Source organism: Tachysurus fulvidraco, chromosome 3 (assembly GCF_022655615.1).
Source record: "Tachysurus fulvidraco isolate hzauxx_2018 chromosome 3, HZAU_PFXX_2.0, whole genome shotgun sequence".
Taxonomy (NCBI): domain Eukaryota; kingdom Metazoa; phylum Chordata; class Actinopteri; order Siluriformes; family Bagridae; genus Tachysurus; species Tachysurus fulvidraco.
This window is the reverse complement of record NC_062520.1, coordinates 15,572,133-15,594,528: the sequence shown is the minus strand read 5'-3', so window position 1 is coordinate 15,594,528 and position 22,396 is coordinate 15,572,133. Positions and strand designations below refer to the sequence as shown.

The window sequence follows — 22,396 nt, the reverse complement described above, 5'->3', positions numbered from 1 at the left end:
CAAATTAAATATAAGTGGTGCAACCAGTAGCATCGCAGCCTCCCAGCTCCAGGGTCTGAACCTGAGCTCCAGGGTCTGAACCTGAGCTCAGGTTACGACTGTGTCTGCATTTCTGTGCATGTACTCATGAAACCTTGTGTCCCTTCACGTACGCCTACAAAAAAAAAAAAACATGCCAGTAGGCAGAAAGCCGAAGATAAATTGCCCTACTGGTGTGTGTGTGTGTTGTGCCATCCAGGATTTCTCTGCAGCCAACACCCAATGTGCCCAGGATAGTCTCTGAATACACTGCAGCCTGACAATAATAAAATGATAATATAGCCAGAGTAAAAAACAAACACACATAATTAATGACTCAGGATTTGTTGAAACAGTCACATGTTTTAATGTCCATTATTCTGTAGTGATGGTGTTAACTTATAGTTGCAGTGAAAAATGGGTTCATTGTACAAGCTCATTTTCATTAAACAAGCACCAGTTATAGATGGTACAGATTTCATGTCTAAATCTGAAGAAGCAAAAACAAAACAAAAAACAAAAGTAGTATAATTAAGTAATAAACATTACTTCAGTTAAAAAAAAAGTTTCCAGAGAAACAAAACTTTTTAAACAGTTCACAGTTTTTCACTTGTTTAAGGCAAACAAATTGCTTCTGAAGATGGAGGTGACAACACTTGGCATTCAAAATAATTAAAATGCCAAATCCTTTGTATTCCAATACACACACAAAAACGAAAGGTAATTCAGCGGCTGCTATGCTTTGGGGACATTTTGCTGGCATGCATTGACTCTACTAAATATAGTCACTGTTGAATAATACAAAGTTGGTCTGTTTGATCAGCTTTATCCTAAGATGAAGCATTTCTACATCCTGATTGGAGAGGTCTTTGCCAGAATGATTATGTCCAAGGGCTCACTGAATAGTTCACTGAATATGAAAATGATCACTAGATCGCAATCCAACCATAGCGTTTTGGGAGGTTTTTGGTATTAGTCATATAAACTGGTACTCTCCAGCACCATCATCAAAATACAACCTGAGAGAATATCTTGGAAGCGTGTTTATCTGTCCATTGCATCTTCAGAGACTTGCACCAAGACACATTAAAAGTGTTATGGCAGCTTGTTTTGACCTGATGCCTTACTAAGTCACTGGTGTTTTTCCTTTCATTTGTCACCTGTGTGTACATCTAAAATCTTTGTAACTATATATAATATAGTTACACATACACCTACTATTATTATTTAAAAAAAAAAGTTTTCTAGGGCTTATTTAAATAGTATAATATAGTATAATAAAGGAATCAGGGAACACTGTAGTAGGGTTCTGCATAGAATGTTAAAAGATGAACAAACTAAAAACCCTTGATGGCCCAAAATAAACCCCTTTCCCCCAAAAACACACTGTGAAAACATGAAAATACACAGAGAAAGAGAGAACAAAATGAAAAAGTAGATCATAAATTTAAAAGGAGGCAATTTCAAGACCGTCGATCATCTTCCCCAGTGAAACTAAATAAATAAATCAAAACCCACATGAAAGGAACATGTTGCCAGACAGAACAATGTTCAAAGCTCATTGAGCTCATATGATTCTCAATCCACAGAGTGGTGAGTTAGAGTACAGTTTCTTCACTGTCCTCCGTGACCACGCTGAGGTGACTCTTCCTCTGTGTAGAAATGGCTCGCCAAAGACGACACACAATCCCACCTCTGTGATCACACACCCAAATGGGATTTCAGAATAAATTCAGTACATCGTTTTACAGAGCTTCAAGACGTCATACACACAGGGATGGACAAAAAGATTCTACCAGAATAGTAGTAGGAAAAAAATCCTACTTGCTTTCTCAAAACAACCTGTATGTGTAACCTCTGTGTAGGCCTGTATGTGTGGTGTGATGCACACTGCCCAATTTTTGCTAGGTAAATTAGTTGTAAATGGGTATGTGGAAATAATGTCACCTTGTGGTTAAACACACCGAGATAAAGTAAAGATGCTAGGCACACTCCAACAGATTTTTTTAAATGTGATGTGGGAAAGAACAGCACTTGGCATATTTGAAAGGATGGCCAACATCTTGCTGACTTGTTGACATGCTACATTAGAAATGTAATTACTTAGTCCTACATAAGAAAATTTGAAAAAATTACTGGGAAGCACAATAGAACTTTTACTCACCCCGTTGACTCAATTACAATGTATAAATTTATGATTTGTCCACCCCTTACACAGTTAATGAAATAAGGTTGAGTTTGAACAAATTCTTACTTGATGCCACAGTACTTGAGGTCATCTTTGGAGGCCATATGGAGCAGGATGTCTAGCGTAAAGCAATGATTCACGAGCTGGACAAGAAAATTTCAGGTTTTTGACACGGTAATGATGGGATGTAAGATTCTCTGAATGTCAGTAATGGTTAAAGTGCAAGACAGACACACTCACTATGTTTATGGTGTGTTCATCCACTGGGACAGCCTTCAGCCAGCGCACCATGGCCAGGGTCTGAACACTATGGCAGGCAGTCTTATTATCTGTAAGGTATAACATGATGGCCGAACATGTTACAGACATCTTTTTTACAAATGAGTTATGCTGACATTTAGAGAGAGAGAGAGAGAGAGAGAGAGAGAGGGAGAGGGAGAGGGATACAGGGGTGAGTGAAAAAGAGGTGGTAGATCAAGAGAGTAAGAGATTGAGAGAAAGACAGAGAAAAAGAGAGAGCGCGAACAAGAAACCACCCAGACTTTCCCCTTAACCCCAAGTTCATGGAGTCAAATCAACATGTCTGTTCACAGCACCAGCAGTAAACAAAGCAGCACTGCTTTTCACGCAGGCGCAGGTCAAGAGATTCAGTTAAACTCGCAACATCCATCTGAATGAAGAACAATTGTGATGTCAGAGACTATGGCATGGTTGTTAGTACCAGATGGACTGGTCACACAACATGTCTCACAACAATGATGTTTTTTTGCATTATTCTGTGTAACCTCTAAAGACTGAAAATCCCACAAGATTTCTGAAAAACTAAAAGCAGCCAAACTGGTACTAGCAACCATGCCATGGTTAAAGTCAGAGATCACACTTTCCCCCAATTTTGATGTGAACATTAATTAAAGCTCCTGACCTACAATATACTTACACAATTATTTGATTTGAGTTTATGCAGTGTGCTGCTGCCACATGATTGGATCACTTAAATGGGCACGTGTTCCTAATAAAGTGACCAGCCAGTGTACAGACATATTTGCAAGTCTAGAACACTGACTAAACGGTTAACTGTCCTGCGAAGGTGAATACACATCCTTCATTATGCACCTGGCTAGACAGATGCCAACAAAAGAGAAACCTGGATCATGAAAGTGTCCACTTTAATGCCTTCACTCCGTGGATCAGACACAAACAGACACATTACAAGGTTTGATACTCTAAAATTCTTCAGAGTATTCAACAACCTGAATGCAGCAGTAAAACCCTATAGGAATCTGTTAATATCTACACACAATCAAACTTTGTATACTTTGTACATGTGTATAGACACAGAGCATAACTGTCACACATTTTTTATTATTCTCCCTTAAAAACAGCCACATACTCAAAACCCAACACAGAATCACTTCCAAGTGTGTCCCTACATTCATTTAGAAATTTCTGGAGAATCAGAATAGAACATCAGAAATAATCCGAAGTGATTTCTGCAGTTATTTTACTGGCATAACAAGTCCAAAATCATTATCAAGGTGTGGCTGATGACTAATGTAATATCCCACATTATCCATAGTTACACACATCAGGCTATGCAGACAAGCGTCAACAAGTGAGTACAATCCAGCTGTACACCATTTCTTTGTCACACCTTTCATAAGATCATAGGTTTTTGTTATACGCAGACAGATGATTAAACTACTTAATTAATCTATAAGGTTTAAAGTAAAAGCTGCTTAATAACTTAATGTTTTCAAAGGAAGAAATGGGAAAAGAGCCACAAGTGAATATATTTACCACTGCTTTCTGGTGTAGTCTTAAACTTCAGCGTGTCAACTGCCCCTTGTACATTCTGCAGCGAGTTCGTTAGGAGTTCTTGGTATTCCTTCTCCTTCTCATTTAGCTGATTCAGCAACCTGGGAATCAAAAGTAATGTATTGTGGTAAAGTATCTGTTGGTCTATAATTACACAGAGCCCTATCTGACATTTAGAAAGTTGCTCTCGATCTTTAGCAAACACAAATGCTAATTAGCTTAGAAATATAATTACGTCTTAGAAGAGAAGAGAAGCAAGGCACATGATAGTTGTAAAGGTTTGAGCATCACTAATGAGCAAGTGGCATTTGTGATGTACATCCATTTTCAATTTACATCATCATCATTTTTCATCAGTGCAGTTCTGAGTAAAGAAGCCTGCTCACTTGAATTGAATGGCTTTAATCTAAGCTTGTGCAACTTTTTCCACTCTGTCACATAAAATCATTGTACATTTGCAGCCACACCTAAAGCCCTTATGAACATTTATGGCAAGCTTTGTAAAGAGAGAAACTAACATAAAACAAATAATACACCTCTTGTTTATATACAGTACAGACCAAAAGTTTGGACACACCTTCCAAAATTTGACACACACCACCTTTTCAACAGGACAATGACCCACACACCCCTGCAGGCTGTGTGACCAAAAAAGGAGAATGATGGGGTGCTGTGCCAGATGACCTGGCCTCCACAGTCACCGGACCTGAACCCAATTGAGATGGTTTGGGGTGAGCTGGACAGCAGAGTGAAGGCAAAAGGGCCAACAAGTGCTAAGCATCTCTGGGAACTCCTTCAAGACTGTTGGAAGACCATTTCAGGTGACTACCTCTTGAAGCTCATCAAGAGAATGCCAAGAGTGTGCAAAGTAGTAATCAAAGCAAAAGGTGGCTACTTTTAAGAACCTAGAATGACATATTTTCAGTTGTTTCACACTTTTTTGTTATGTACGTATATAATTCCACATGTGTTAATTCATAGTTTTGATGCCTTCAGTGTGAATCTACAATTTTCATAGTCATGAAAATAAAGAAAACTCTTTGAATGAGAAGGTGTGTCCAAAATTTTTGGTCTGTACTGTATGTATTTGTATTCAGGTAAAACACATTACTGGTTCAATCAGAATAACGTATTATAACTAGATATTCAAACCCTGGTTTTTAAAATCATTTGTTCTATTAAAAATCTAAAGTGTGACCTCAAATTAAGGGAACAAAATTAGCAAGGTGGATACCTCCTGGTCTCCTTGCATAAAAATATGAATTCCTGGGCGAGAGGGCTACAGCTGGTGGTGAGGCCGTTGGGCACCCTGGCACTGATGCTCTCTGTTGAGTGCTGCTGATGTTCCTGAGATGAGCCACTAGTCTCGTTGTGTGACTCTGCACTTGGTTTCTCTGCCAGCTGGTCTGTTTCAGGACAACCCTCCTCCACCTCGAACGATGACTGGAGCTGTAGCTTGAGCTCTGAAATACATGCAGTAAGGTGTACGAGAGCTGCTGGACATTATGGAAAACATAGTGATGACTTATGGCCTTTTGTAGGACTGTGAAACTTACCTGGCAGAAGCACAGTAATGGCATCTTGCACAGCCTGTCTGAGCAGGTTATCCAGAGCGAACATCCAGTGAGGTTTCACTTGCTGTTGCCGTAGCACCTTCTTCACCTATATTAAACATGATGGGGAATTTAGTAATACAACATTTACATTTCATACAAGAGTAAATAAACAATGGTTGGGATCTACACAACAGCAATCACTGCATATTGATCATCACGTACAGCGTCCTGGAAGCTGAAGAGTGCCGCCTGCAGGCTGCTGAGAGGAACTGCATCATCATGAAGGCTAAAGCGCAACTTCAGGAGTCGGTTAGTCAGCTGCTTCCTGTCTGGGGAGCGGATGTTTTCTCGCAGACAACCAATCAGCTGCTTGATGTGCTCAGAGCTGATGCAGGGCTCTTCAGTCTATAGGACATAAGGAAACAGCTAGAGTTTTTAGAGAAACCATTCAGAACCTTCACTTCCCTTCCATTTCATTCGACATAAGGGGAAAAACTACACATGCTAACAAAGGCTGCATGTGTACATATGTATACCTGTGGAAGTGATTCATTTATATTATCCAGGACTTGATTGATATAATCAGTAAGTACTCGGTGCAGAGTGCTTCTCCTCTCACTGTCTTTCCTGAGCAAGAAGAGTCCAAGGTGCTCTCCTGACACAGCAGGACTCATCATGTCCCCCTGTTGTCCCTCTGGTGTCCTGTCACACATGCGCGCACACACACACACACACTCAGAAACACACACTTGTGCAAAGTTCTACCAAGCCTCATTACGCGATTTAAAATATGTTTGTTTGTGCTCTAACTCACAGCAGAAAATTGTTGGTGCAGGGAGGGCTCTCTGAAATGTCATTTTCTCTGAGGCAATGAATAGTTTTACTCGGATTGTAAGAACTAGACAGTTCTGTCCTGTCGCTGTCCACGTCCTCCACATACACAGTTATGGGTACAGACATGCTCCTCTGGTATTCTCCTGATAGCAAATTAGAAAAGCAGAATTTCAGTCTCTTTTTTTAACCAAGATTTGTTTATAATTGGCTATAGGTAATAATTCCATTCATTAGAAATTTTACTCAAAAAGAAAAACCCTCAATTTTATTTTTATTTCAATTTGAATTTGCATATGTAATTAAACCAAACTAAATTGTATTACCTATGACAAACAATACTACAGCAGTATAAATCCAAAAGATGAATACTCCTTCTTTCATGTATTTATAAGTACACAAGGATATCCTGTGCAGAGTGTACTCAGTGCTGCCTACCATCATAAGCTGTATTTAACACTAACATGTCCTTTAAGGTGCAGGAAATAAAAACTGAATGCAGGTCTAGTGTGAAGATCACACAATCGAAGAAAATGGGTAGTACAATCTCTTTCAGCCCTTACAATATTAATGACATTATTATTGTTGTTTGTTTAATCATCATCTTACATGGCTTTGCACATGTAATGCTATATGAAGTAGACTGATATACGAGTATGCATGTTGGGACCACTCTAATGCTATAAAGACATCTGTTGGAAAAACAGCTTTAAAAGTCCTACAAGCAAATTGTTGCTCTAGGTACTATAAGTCGACCTGCTAAACATGGAATGCACTTAAAAAAAAAAAAGTATTGTATTATCGCTTGTTTTTTCACATCCAGGGATAACACTCCACAGACACAACTCAACAGAAATGCCTGACATGTAGCACCATAGCTACACACCATGCACTGCTGAGATTTTGGAGGAATTGAAGACATCAACCATTCTGTGTGCTTCTGTTCACTATGCTTACCATACACCCTTCACTGCATCACAAAACATGCCTTAAAGCCCAAGTATAAATCAGTGTCAATGGTTCTAAAGTTATGCTGGCTTACCGGGGGAACTGGGATCTGTCTCAGCTAAGCTGGTCAGAGGCTTGCTCCTCTTCTTGGTGCTGCTCTTAAGGAAAGTATCCTTCAGCAGATCAGATGCGATGGCCCTCTTGTCAGGATTGGGCTCAAAGCAGCGCATGATGAAGGATTTAGCATCCTCGGACATGCACTCTGGTACAGTGGGGTGGATCTTAAACATGCCGACCTGTAACAGAAGTTTGCTTTAGCATAATGTATATTACAGCAATATAACAAATGCGTATATAGAAATACTCCGAGTTAGAGAAATGACAAATTTCCGATCTTACGATGGAGGACAGCAATATGACAAAATATGTCAATTAGCCTGGTATTTTTGTTAGAAGTTTTTATAGCAGATTAGATTATTTGCTGAACAAACTTTATATTAGATTGCATTAGCCAAATGTACTGTAATTATTACAAAATTACCTATACTAGACCATACTGACTAAGATTCCTTAAGACTCTTTGATAGGCTAGGTCATGGTCTGACTTAGTTACTTCTAGTTATGATGGGGTCATCAGAACACAAGAATTTGTCTCCAATTGTGGTAGCACCTTGAACATTGCAGCCTGTGGGCTGCCCAGCTCATGGAAAGGGGGTTTCCCAGTGGCCATCTCTATAATGGTGCAGCCTAAAGACCAGATATCTGCTGGTTTCCCATAACCCCGTGGGCCCTGGTCTATAATTTCTGGAGCCATGTACTGCAGAGTGCCTACACACAAGTGATGGAATACAAAAGGTTTTTAAAGTTATATTAAAAATCCATTTAAACAACCAAATCTGCATATGACAAGACTTATAGCTCATAAACACACAATCATAGATAAATGTCTGGCATAAGGTGTGTGTGTGTGTGTGTGTGTGTGTGTGTGTGTGTGTGTGTAGGCTGGGTCAAATTTAAGTTAGATGCATTAATAATTATGTTAAAGGAAAGTAGGGAATGTGTGTGTGTGTCAAGATGTGACTGTTTTCATACAACAAATTATGCCACCAATTACCCACTCTCCCAACACACACACACACACACTAAAACAAGTGTGTGAAAGGTGTGTTAATGCAAAGTCTCTGAAAGACAGAGGTCACCTGTAAAGGTTTCTGTACACGGGTTAATTCCTGCTAGTCTTTTAGATGTTCCAAAATCAGAGATCTTCAGTACTCCACTGTATGTGTTGATCAGAACATTATCACCCTGGTGGAAGGAGTAAAGCAAAAAGAATGCTGACATATTGAAATATCTAATGGTCACATTGATAAACACTCTCTTTCAGCATTAACCTAAATGTACCTTGATATCTCTGTGAACTATCTGGTTATCATGGAGGTATTTCAGTCCTTCTAGAATCTGCTTGGTGTAGAAGACAATGGTGGGTTCGTTATCTTTAAGAGGTCCCCACTTTGACCTTAAGAGCGAAGACAAACTTCCTGTAAGAAATAATGAAAAGTGTCTCATTTTGTTTTAGCTGCCATAGTTACAGCTGTGTGCTCGTGTGTGCACACGTGTTATTGTAAGACATTTTTTGTATTCCAAAGAGCAATGTGCCAAAGGCACTTCCTGGTTGACAGAAATCCTGCCACCCATACAAAAGAAACACACACAGATTCCGGCTGGCAATAAAAGTTAGATTTTTCACACGCAATGTTGGGTGACGTGGTTACTTGAGAGAACAGGGTGGAGCAGCTTTACCTCCTGGCACCTCCTCCATGAAAATCTTGATGAAGCCACCCTCACTGACAGAGCCCAGGTACTGCACGATGTTGCGATGCTTCAGTCTCTTGTGCAAGGCGATCTCTTCGTGGAGAGGTTGAGAGTAACTGGGAATTACAAAACAGACATGGGAAAATTAATTATTCTGAAGGTATTTGTTAGTCTTTCATGCAACACATGAAAGAAAAAAAAATCTAAAAACAGGCTTCAAGCCTTCATTCAGGAAATGCTGAAGGTCTTTGGAACAAAAGGTCAAATAGTTTTCCAGTTAAACAAAACTGAGTCAACACTGCTCAAAAAAACAAAAAAACATGCACACTAGATTAGTGTGCTACAAGATAATATGGTAAAAACTGAAAATAAATGGAAAAACTCCATACGTGCTGTCTCTCTCTGGAATCTCCTTGATAGCGATGCGTACTTGATTGCTCAAGTCTCGTCCAGCGTACACCACTCCATAGGTTCCTTTCCCCAGCACCACTTTCTCCCCATTCTCTCCTTTCTCGTACATGTACTGGGAGAAATACAGCATCAGAGATTAAATGCAAGCTGCTATTTTTGTCTACAGTCACATGGTGTTGAGCAGAGAATGGAAATTTGTCACGAGTGCTGTGAGTGGTCAGAGAGTTAAATTTAATCTTTGGGACCCTGAGATTTAATATAACAATAAATGTTAGCCAACAATTACAGTCAATTAGTCATTAATCGAGGAATAGTACATACCAGACTGTGTTGGGTGTTGTTATTATATTATTATCATGACATTATTCCGCTTAATCAGCAATTGCTCATTTTAATTTATTAATGGCAGACATGTTGCTTTTACTTATTTTTTATTACACATAATGCCATGGAACATCAAGTCTGTTACCTTTATTGCTTGTTATTACATAGGCTATATATGTTCCTCCCCTCTCCAGACTCCCTTTTTCCTCTTACTCTCTCTTTCTTGAACACAACAAACAGCAAGAAAGCTGTTGAGGAGAACCTACTAGACATTTTATCGTGCTGTGACATTGACCGTGTTTATCCAAAAAAAAAAAAAATTAATCTATTTAAAAAAATCTAATCAGTCCATTTGCTGGCTACAATGTTGACTTTATATAATTCATACAAACATTAAACCACTTGGAAAATCATGGTAGCAACAGAGAAACCATTGTGGACTCCTCCATCCTGCAGACTTTCTACTGAGGCCCCATAAATAAACAAAAAATGTATATCTATTACTAAAAAATGTATCCACGTTGATAATACACTTTTTCTAATAAATCAGGTTATTATTCTTATTCTTATTATTATGTACAGCATTGTCCATTCAATTCTATTTATAAGCATTTACTATAGAAACATAAATCTTCATAAGAGCCAGATCTACAGTCACATCCGTCCAGGTACATGAAAGTAACCTTCTGCCTAATCAGATAAGTATTCAGTCTCACTGTGGCACAATAATAGAAATTCTGGCTGAGCCACTAATAGACCTTCAGACATCCGATACGTGTATAAACACACTACAGTCATTTTATATCTGTATAAAACATTTACAATACACTAGAAGTTATATTATTCTCTGCTTTAACTGTAGGGAGATTAGGAATGTTATAAAGCTAATACTGACCTCCAGCAGTCCTTCGCTGTGCAAGGTGGAGTCATCGCCTGCGCCTTCTGTCCGACAGATCAGAGCGTTTACCAGCTCACAGAATCTGAAGAAAGAAAGAAACTCACATGTGCACAGCAGAAACCCCCAAAAAATTAACATGAATCAAGCTTTTTAGTTATTGTTTAAGAAATAATTTAATTCAGAACCAAATGTTACACTGGTTAATACCCCTGGGGGGCTGGGGGTGGGGTCAGAATTAGGCAAATACAGTTCCTCTGAGCTTCATAATACAGCGAAATGAAACCAGGCCAAAAAACACTTTCTAAAAAAGAAACTCAGTAAAGAACATTATAATTGATATATTTAGCTCACTATATTTAAATAAATTCCACTGTTTAGGAGTTTGAGCTTGGCTTAAACATATGGGAACAACAGAACAGTCCCACCCAAGTGCTTTCTTTGGCTCTCACCCTTTGCAGTGCAGATCACTTGGGAAACACAGCTGGAAGTCATCGGAGTTGTAGAGCACATACAGGAAACAGCTTCGCTCATCAAATTTAGAGACACTAAAAATGAGACATGTCGGAACATGTACAGTAACATTAAACAATACAAAACACACAGTACGTGAGACAGACTTATGCACTGTTTTCCATGAGTTATTAATCAGATCTGAACTATTATAAGAAACTCCTAAACCCAGCAACTGATTTGCGTTGCAAACAAAGCTGGAAAACAGCCATCTGTTTCTCTGAATGTTGAAAAAAAAAATCATATGTACACAATTATATTACCCTGCAGACAACAGAACAGTCACTTCGAAAAAAGGAAACTGTAGATATAGCAAAGAGAAAAAAAAAAATCAGGAAATAAGCCTTAACCATAACTGGAAATACACAGAGCGTGACTAAGGGAGAACGAGCAAGCGAGGGGGGGGGGGGGGGGTAATGAAAATCCAAAAATAAGACAGAGTGCAAGGGAAAAGGCAAAGACAGACAGACAGTGAGGCCAAAAGAGACAGAGATATACCCAGGTGTCTATACCTCACTCCACGAATTGCTGATGCAGGGAATATCCACTCATGTAGGCCTTTCTATAATGAGGAAAAACATAACTGAACATGGCTTTTCAAAAACAAATAAACACACAAACCCTGAGTACTTACACACATGGTATCTGTAAAGTGTAAAAGACATTCTCCATTCAAACAATAAACAGAAGTGATATAATATAGCTGGCTTCTGATTGTTCCCGTAGATGCAACACCGAACAACATTCAATATTCATGTAACAGCACCTAACAGCATTCAGAATTCCAGCCTCTTGGGTGTAAACTTCACACTAATGGGTCACATTACAAACAGCAGAACCAAGCCCCAGCTGTGGTAACTGCGATAAACAGGTATGCTTTTCACAATGAACAATGAAGCCTTCCTCCTTTGATTTCTTCAATTATTTAAATCTCCTTTTAATAATTTAGTTTTATCACCAGGGCCATTCAGCTGAGGCCCACAAAGGGAAGTGTAGCAGAGCACACAAGCGTATACATCATGGTGTGTACCTGTAGCGGTGTAACATATCTCAGCTGCACGGTGCGGCTCTTGTCCTCCTCACACACGCTCAATATGCTGGGCTGGAATAGTTTAGTGGGCTCTAGGACAAGGACCTGCAAGAACAGCCATTACAGATCTCATTAGGGTTTTTTTTCCCCTCTACATTTTGTTTATAACTGAAGTTCTTCGTTGGAGAAGCGACAGACATCTCACACTTCGCCTGGTTCATCCTGAGACATTACTTCTGCTTAGAGCTTCCGCACTTGTATTTACGGCAATTTGTTGCTCCACATAAGATACTATGAAAACTTGCACTTCCCAAATAAACTCTATGGCCAAATCTAACCATTGATTTATCAAATAAATCTCTCCTGATACTGGAGTCTTGCACCCACTACACCTACTGCTATAATTTTAAAGACTGTCCTGTGTTAATCTCAGGACTCATATTCCTAATATTTTTCTCCAGAACATCATTTGAACACAATGTGGGTAGGTTCCCTTTTATTTGGGTTCCTCTCCTGTTGAGTTTTTGCTTCTAGTATTTTCACTGAGGATCTAAATAAAATCTACATCTGGATTTGTGTTCAACTGCTTTATAAAGTAATAAATAAATAAATAAATAATTGGATTGAATTGAAGAGCATGCACCCATACCGGGCAGCGTGCAGTGGAAAGAGTAGGTTTGCATGCTTGCACATGAAGCTCCATCCAGAAGTCCACAATTTCCTGTTTGGGGTGCGTCACCTCTGGGGGTTTGGCAAACTGTTTGTACAGAATGTAGGTCTCCATGACTGAGCCAAGATACCTGTAATAAAATCCAGAAAGAACATATCAAGGCACAATAACACACAAACCCAATCCTTGCACAAATGAGTGACAAAGTGTTAAGTGGACACGAGTTGTGGGCCTCACCACATTGGTGCTTTGAGGCGGTAGAGTTTCTCTGAGGCTTCTATTACTTTCTTGTGTTCGTTGGCAAGAATTCCAGCCCCCAGGTAGAAACCTACATCCCAGTAATCGTGCATCTTCTCCAAACTCCCCTTTCTGCCAAGCAAACTGCTGAGAGTCACTCCTGTTCCCAAGGAAGAAAGAACACACAACAGTACGAGAGAAATCAGACACCATTTACTGACCAAAACTATAATGTCCAAACCCAAGCGTAGATGTGAAAATAACTTTAAACAAGTACACAAACAACAATAACAATATTATCAGTTTAACACAAAACATTATTGTTATTTGGAGAATTTGTGCCATGTTAGAAACATACCAATCTTTCTCAGCTCAACAGAGGAGTCAAACTGATGACCGGCAGCCATGAGAAGTACCACTGTGTTAATGCCCGAGTGCAGTGAGGGCTCCATTTCAAACGCTTTAGTATACCTAAACATGTGGAAACAGAGCGCCATCATTTTTATCACCAACGGAATGACAATCAATACGCTAAGGCTCTCTCCAAACACCTCTACACCTTATTATTTGCATATTCAAAGAAATTGATCATCTTCCATTCATGACGAAGAAAACACCCAAAAAAATATGCATGCATATGAACTCTGGATGAGCCATATTATTGTGTTTATAAGCATGCTGGATAATGATGCTTTTCATTTTCTATTTATTTAGCGGAGTGAAATTTAAAGAATGCTTGCTGTCTTGTTTATATAGATAGGGGTCATCATCTGGAAGATATGGTCCAGACTCAAAGTATATATCCAGGCAAAGTACTTTGGAGGACTAAATTGCATCAAGGGAAAAAAAAAACACACTGTAGCAGAGCTGATGAACATGAAAAGCTGACCATTATATAGCAACTCTGACTGTCTAGCCATCGAGCAGCACGGCTTGTGCAGCAGATGCTTCTTTGCAGCCAATCACGGGCATCTATGGAAATTATTTAGCTGGAGACAGCTCATGGGATCAGAGAGTAACTAAAGGATTAAAATCATTAGATCAGAAAGGAGAGAGCTTTAATAGGGTTTACATTTTGTTTAATTTGAGCTCTCTGGGCTGATTAGAATCTAGAAGACAACTTGGCTTATTTAAAAAGGTTAATGACAAAAACTATATTTAAACATGGATGGCCAGGGCGTCCGTGTTTATTCTCTCATTGTCAAATTAAAAATAGGCACGTTATTAGTCAGAGATGTTCAAATAAAGCATGATTACTGGCTGAAACATGACCATTTTAATTTGTCTTAAAATTAAAACCACTTAAAACAACTTTTCCCCGTTTAAAGCTAGCTGTTTTCACTGTTCAGTCATGTTGCTTGTTCGGACCCTGATACTCTAAACAGTTAGCAAAATTTTATTTAAACGCCCCTGATATAGTGAATGGAGACATGAGACAGATTGTAGGTAGGAAAGAGATGCACACATACCAGCAGCTGGCTTGATCTCGGCAGTGTGTATCCTTAAAGCCAGAGCTCAGGAACATGTCTTTATAAATGCGGCCACAGAGACAGTAGACATCTGAGGCCACTGGCTCTCCTGATTGCAGTATGGGCAGAATCACTGACAGGGCTCTCTCACGGTCACCTGGGTGATTCCTCCTGGACATATTAGTCAAAAGTGCACGGTTGTTGTAAAAGTAACCCAGATTAGCCAGGATTGTGACTTCTTTGTGTAACGAATAAATATGAAGGCTTACCTATTCAACGCAAATATGTACTGAAACTTGATGTTTGGCTGCATTGCTACTGCACACATGGGCAAGTCATTCAGGGTCTCCACCAGATTAATTATGGACTCATAATCCTGTGAAGGAGTCCAGTATTAAATTCCAAAGTATCAGTTACTCATTTAACAAATGGCTGTCCCTGCTGTGTTGTGAGCAGAATACAATTTCGTAATTTTGCTACAACCCTTCATTCGTCAGTTGCTCTGAAACAAATAACATTAAATCTAGAATGTAAAGCATGATGTTCTAGAACAGTGGTCCCCAACCCCTGGGCCGCGGACTGGTACCGGTCCGTGGACCAAATGGTACCTGGCCGGCCAAGGAACATTAAATTATTTCCATTTTATTTACTGTGGTGTATTTCTCTCGGGTTTGTGCGACTTTTCATGGACAAGAGGTTAAGCAGGAGCTGAGAGACGTCACCTAAAGCCGCACCAATACCGCGCATGCGCAAAATATCATGATATCGGGCCAGGTTTAGGTGACGTCTGGAGCTGAGCGGCTGCAAGCGGCAGTGGCGCTGTAGCTTTGATGGATAGAGAAGGTGTGTATCGCTCTTCTCTCTGTTCACCGGTACTTTCTAATGTTTAACAGTGCTTGGTGTACGTGTATATTCTGTTTGGTCAAATTTAACCCACAAATTAGCAAAAATGAGTACGAAACAGACGTCGTTAGAAAGTTAGAAACTCTGCCGGTGTTCTGGATTAAAGTCATGGCGGAATACCCTGAGATTGCCACCACAGCACTTAAATCCCTGTTGCCATTTCTGACATGCTATCTGTGTGAAGCGGGATTTTCTGCAGTGACGGCAACAAAACAAAACAGAATAAACTGGACATAAGCAACACATTTCAGGTGTCATTGTCTCCTATTACCCCAGATGGAACCATCTCGTTGCAAAGAAACAAGCTCAGGATTCTCATTGATTTAGCGTTGTAGTGAGTTAAAAAGGCATGTTTAAATACAATTAAAATTATTAATTTAAAGTTAATTGTATAGCTGCCGACACATACACCCACCAACCCACCCACCCACAGCGGGCCGCGGTAAAATTAACAAACATTGACCAGTCCGTGGCGAAAAAAAAGGTTGGGGACCACTGTCCTAGAGTACTACACTGACTATTCTCATACAATGCCTGGTTTGTTCACAAACAACATCATCTTGCAAATAAACACAGGACACAAATCATCTTAAAGGAGCATGGCATTCACACATACTGGCAAAATTTTGGCAACAAAAACATTTGTTTGATTGTCAACAGGATAACTGGCTGATACTCTAACTCATATTGGTTTCAGATCTTAAGGAAACAGTGCATGCAAGACACAGAAATAAAAGTTCAGATAAATATAGTAACAAACAAAATTAGCTAGATCTCTGCATGCACATCGCTTGGCCATAGTGTAAAGCCTGACCTGGATATCACGATATGACAGCAGGAGGTTCATCACTATATCAGGGCTGAGAAGCTCCACAGTGTCCAGGCGTTTCTGGATTCGATTCAGCTCCTGGCTCAGGGATTCCCCAGTGAAACGTTCACGTGCCATCCGGATCTCCCGTCGAATCGATTCATGTACATACTCACTAGAAAACAGTTTAAGTGAGGAGTTTGAGCAGCATAAAAAAGCTGAAAACATGAAAGTGGACTTAATAACTCCTACGTTTATGGCCTACAGTTTGTGGACACCTGACTAGCAAACTCATCAAACTGTGGGACTGTGGGATCCCAACTGCTGCCACAAAACTGAAAGCACTTTATTGAATATGTTATGCTGAAGAATTACAATTGTGTTTCAGCATGACAATGCCCCTGTACACACAACGAAGTTCATGAGGCACAGTGAACACTGTTGGGAATCAGACTGCACATTGAGTTCTCAGTGTGACTGAATAAATCCCCACTGCAACATTCCACACTCCTGTGAAAAGACTTCCCAAAAGAGAAGAGGCTGTTAAAGCAGCAAATGCATATAAGCGGCTATGGTTTTTGAATGAAAAGTTCACTGAGTAGAGGCGTGACAATATAGTGCGATGAGTAAATATAATAGAAAATTATGGCATATTATTTAATTATTATTTTATTTTAAATATTAAATTTTAAATATTATTTAATTGAGAATTTCGTAGAGGGATAGAATGATGCAATAACTATGCAAAGGTCTTAAGCATGTGAAATAACATGTTACAATGCATAGTCGCATTCAAATACAATAAGATAAAACAAAGTCAGCATAAGTAAACAGCACTAAACTAAGTCAATAACAGGAATGACAACCTTTAAAAACACACACAAAGTCATTTCAAGTAGATTCTGTGCCGTTCCAAAAACTCATTTCTGTAATGCTCATCTTATACAGTGACACATTGAACCTGGAGTCTCATCAAACTCTGGGCACAAGGTGGGGAACAACACGGACGAGGTGCCAGTCCATTGCAAGGCACAATCACACCCACAAACTACATTTTAAGTTGCTTTTTGTCTTAAATCAGCCTTCAAAACATCCTTGGACTGAAAGAGGAAAGCGCATCCAGGAACATGCAAACTCTCCACATGCAGGGCAGAGACTGGAATCCAACCCCCAAGCCTGAAGGTGCAAAACAAACAAGCTAACCACTAAGCCAACTTGACCTAGATTTTGTAAATTTTTATAAGAAAATTAGCTAGTAAATATGCTGTGTCTAAGCATACTGGGGAATCCATCACCGTTCATCTGGAAACTTCGACTGTCACACAGCCAGAATTAATTTTTTGTCTGAAAAGTGGTGTAACCTCTTTTTTCTAACATACATTTAATACAACAGCTTTTAATCTATTAATGCAGAAATCATTTGAGTGGACTTTTTCACCGTACTTTATATGATTTATAATTGTTTCATTGTGTTCAGTGCAACGCTACATCGGTACAATCCTTATGGAAATGCAATGTTGTCAGCAGACAACAACTTGGGGAGATGAGATTACTTAGACATAATACATGCATAAAACATATAAAACATATGTTGTTGTTTTTTTTTACTAACCTTGCGTGGATGTGCACATTGTCAAACAGCTTGACCAGCTGCTCCACTAAAGGTGTCAGAAGCGGCTCGATGGTGAAGCTAGGCTGCAGGATCTCTGTGATTCCCCTCATCAGAGTCGCATCACAGGCAAACACCTTGCCTTGAGGTGACACCATGTAAGCAATGAATGTGTAGCTCCCACATTGCTCCTGTTTAAGACAGATTCAATAAATCAGAATCACAAAGATTTATTTGTAAACTTTTTAGCTGGTTTTCTAAAAGGTCATTGCAATGTCTGTCGAATCAAAGAGACTTAAAACTGATCTAATGCAAATACCAAAACACTTAATCTATGTAAGGCAATACATTTTAAAATCACTGCAATTAATACATTAGGTCTCTACACTTAGGAGCAGTTTTATTAGATAAATATACCATACAGGGAAAATACTGAGAACTGAAAGCAGTTATGTACAATATCGGTCAGCTCCTGTAAGCCAAGTCAATCACTGGAAAGAGATCATCAGATATCCAGTAATGGTCAGACATTCTCAACACAGCAGTGACCAAAAAAAAAGTTTCCAAACAAAAAAAATCACCAGTCAACAGGGTGAAGGGTAAAAAGATGATTAACACTGATGTGTACATGGAAACACACAAACTGTTGTGTACAGTTCACCGGCAAAGTGTCCAAGAGGCGCACAAAATTTCTCTTTGTCATTGTATAAATAACAGCTTGTTCCTGCACCACATACAATCATGTCAATTATGTGCTGAGAATAATAACCCGAAGAACTCCACACTGAAGGACAAATAATTGTAGCCAATTTATTTACATGCATGTATTTGGGAGATGGAGAGGAAAACCTGGAGGAAACTCACATAGACCTTGGAAGAGCAAAATAAACTCCACACACTAGAACAAACCTATAAGTTAGGCTGTGAGACGCTGAACTACATGGAGCACCATCATGCTACCACCTTACTACTGGTCGATGGAAAACAACCTGTGATCTGAGTGGTTAACAACCTGTGCAAAGCAACACATTGTGCAAGCAGCACATGCTGACTGCAGCCACAAGGAGCCACGGTATACCTAACAAAAAGTGGATCTGGAGAGAGAAAAATATTGCCTGCCACATAGCATCTTTAGCTGACTACCATTTTGCGAACACTTTCCTTGCAGCTCCAAATGTTCCACTAAGCCCACCTTTAGAAGCTGGAGGTCATCCTCTTGCTTGTTGCAGTACAGTATGATGTTATTGGTCATGCTGAAGCTCTCCCGAACACCAAGGTGATAGAAGAGAGAGGGCTGCCTGAGAGAATCATTCATCTCAACTATGGCTACATCTACAGAAACCAAAAAAAAAAAAAAAAAAAACAGCAGACAGCAAAGGTTATCATGAATCTCCTTGAATAAATTCAATACAGTAAACATGTGCAAATCAAATTCAATACAAAGATATACAAAATACTAAATGTTTTAATGGTTAACATGTCTTTGTAATGGTCACCAATAGATTTTTAATAGACATCAACTGGTTTCTGTTTTCTTTCAGCTGGATGAACTGTGTGTGTGCGTGTGTGTGTGTGTGTGTGTGTGTGTGTGTGTGTTAGAGGGCTGCTGACCAGTTTTAAAGGAATGTAAATGCTCCACTTTACACTTTTCACTGATTCTAGAACAGCTGTGTGGTTGTTCTGGGTTTAACGTGCCTACACTTGCCTGCGTTGTAAAAGACATCCAGTGTGTTGGCCGTGGCGTGCGCGATAGACTCAAACGGGACGGTTTGGAGCTCAGCTTGGGAATCCGCACAGGCTTCTTTAACACACCTGAGAGAAAGGTTTTCCTCACTTTGTGCCACTGAGGCGTCCTCGACCACAACATAGACCACAGATAAAGCCCGACTGCGGCTGCGTGGTGAAGTCACGCTCTTGTTAGCGCTCAGCTCCAGCGCCAGAGCGTCCTGCCATAAACTTCCAGCTGAAACTCGAATGGAGTTTTTCCTTTTCACCTCATGCAGGCTCATGCGTCTGCGCTCGCTCGTGTACATCGTGTCCCGGACTCTTGATACGTTAATACGTCAATTCCATGATTTCTAACGACTTCGCGACTGCGTACCTGAACTGCGTGGAGCGATACTGTCGAGTAATTACGCAGGTGCTGTAGAGTGGGCGTGGCTTCTGTCGTCTCGTTCCCCGCCCACTTTAACTATCGCGTTCCTCCAGATGTGGGAGCGCCATCTGTAGTCAACACTTAACTGGAAACGCGTGATGTGGCCAGAAATACTCCAAAGCTTTGTTGGGTTTGCAATGTTACCACACTAACACGTTTTAGAGGCACACGGAAGCGGCTAAGTTAAATCAGTTCCTACAAATGCTGAAAAAACAATAAGACAATAAGATTCAGGGTATTTTTGCCGAGAGAGAGAGAGAGAGAGAGAGAGAGAGAGAGAGAGAGAGAGAGAAAGAAAGAAAGAAAGAAAGTGAGCGAGAGAGAAAGAAAGAAAGAAAGTGAGCGAGAGAGAGAAAGAGCGAGAAAGAGAGAAAGAAAGAAAGTGAGCGAGAGAGAAAGAAAGAAAGAAAGTGAGCGAGAGAAAGAGCGAGAAAGAGAGATTTTTTCCAATACTTTATTTGCACAAGTCATATAAAAAAGCTATCAGTGTGACTCAATGAATAAATAAATATATAAGAGTATTAAAATAATTTCAATAAATAGGGTTAACTGATAATAATAATAATAATCATTAGCTTAGCTCTGGTGTAAAGCTTAGTTCTCCAACTGAGAGTACAACAACTGGTCATATTTTTGCACAAGGACCCAGATGAGGTTGCATGGCAATGCTAAGAATTACTCAAACTGAGGATGGCCTAAGGGTGGCTTAGTGGTTAGCACAGCCCTCTCTGGTTGGTGTTTGCATGTGCTCTGTGTAAATTCGGAAGAATAATAATAATAGTAACAACCTATGATGTTCTAACAGGAGTGCAATAAAGAGGAAGAAAAACACACAGATCATGACTAAGACTATATGCTCGGGAAACATGAAGGCATGTATGCACAGATGTGCTCTTGGTTTGGCTCACTGGAAAGCACACAGAAAAGGACTGGGTGTTAATGATGTATGCAAGCTATTCAAGAGCAACAATGGAAAGAATGTGGAAGTTTTAAAGGTCACAGCAGAGAATGCCCTCCCAAGTGCCAAAGCATACAATTATTTCCAAATTGTGAAATCATGTGAAGATCATGGAAGTAAAATGGTAAATATGAGTGATTAGTTCAGAAATCACTGCCATATATTAAAATTTCTTTATCTAATCAGTTAACTGATTTCAACTAGTTAACTCAGTCAAAACAGAATTAAAACAATACGCTAAGCCTGTTGTGTGCTGATAGTAGTGAGTGGTTTTCCTTTCATTGGTGCAGGCTGGAGGTGCATCTCACAGCCTCAGCTGGTTAAGATGGTGATGGATAAGTGTTATCTAAGGAATGATCAGTCCTTTGCATAGCATTATACAATCCTGTATAATCAGGTTATTATCTTGTGTTCTATTATGCTAAGTGTCATCTAAGGAATGATCAGTCCTTTGGATAGCGTTATACAATCCTGTCTGCAAGTATTATCAACCCACCACGATCTGCATCTTGTCCAAAATAGGGTGCTTTCTAAATGTCGAATGAATGATAAATGGAATATTGTTTCTAAGTATTTCTATTTTTGATGGCCTGGGAAAACCCTTCACCTGTTTAAATGTTGACAGTCTACTATTCAGTCATGGGAAAAAGAAAGTGATAAAAAAAATGGCTTCTGGAAAAGGTTCTGCTTTTTTAGTCAGACTTCTCAATGATTAACTAATCTTGTTTATTTCATCAGTAACACCCAGGCTGCTAATGAACCTCTTAAAGATTGTCAATGACTAAGACGTCATAAAAATACAATAAATATTAAAATCAATTGTATTTTTGTTTGTTGTCACCTGAAATTATTTGTTAGTTTATAGACGTTACTGAGGATCACACAATTTTTATGTAGGCTCTGATAAATACAAGCATATAACTGAAGGAGTTTTCCCCATGATTATACTTTTCTGAACTGAATTATGTTTCACTTTTGCACATATTTCAGCAAAGTAACATTTGAAAGTTATGAAAGATGCCCTGCATACTTTATATTTCTATATCTGCCTAATTTACTTATGGAAAAAAAAACATAATTGGCAAATGTTAAGGAATTATAAGATTACAATAGGAAATAATAATAATCATCACTTTTAATAACAGCATTTAAGCCTGATCTATCTTTATATTAGGAAATTATCACTGATTAATCCAGTTAATTCAATTAGTTCTATAATGTTGAATAAATTTCTTCTCATTTAGGC

The 22,396-nt window shown here is 39.3% G+C and overlaps 1 protein-coding gene across 1 annotated transcript; it reads right to left on the bottom strand.

Moving 5' to 3' along the window:
- Positions 1-361: 361 nt before the first annotated feature.
- On the bottom strand, positions 362-20,215 carry si:ch211-1i11.3 (mitogen-activated protein kinase kinase kinase 5). The gene is made up of 28 exons (XM_027149581.2): positions 19,743-20,215; positions 19,230-19,369; positions 18,041-18,228; positions 16,435-16,603; positions 14,987-15,093; positions 14,718-14,888; positions 13,607-13,719; positions 13,249-13,408; positions 12,991-13,141; positions 12,342-12,446; positions 11,824-11,873; positions 11,251-11,346; positions 10,799-10,883; positions 9,558-9,691; positions 9,157-9,284; positions 8,758-8,894; positions 8,556-8,661; positions 8,027-8,184; positions 7,451-7,652; positions 6,392-6,554; positions 6,114-6,279; positions 5,800-5,982; positions 5,578-5,683; positions 5,256-5,484; positions 4,004-4,122; positions 2,447-2,535; positions 2,273-2,349; positions 362-1,713 (listed from the first exon to the last, which is right to left on the bottom strand). The coding sequence occupies exons 1-28, from the start codon at positions 20,068-20,070 to the stop codon at positions 1,617-1,619; spliced, it is 3,957 nt and encodes a 1,318-aa protein (XP_027005382.1). The 5' UTR covers positions 20,071-20,215; the 3' UTR covers positions 362-1,616.
- Positions 20,216-22,396: the final 2,181 nt, after the last annotated feature.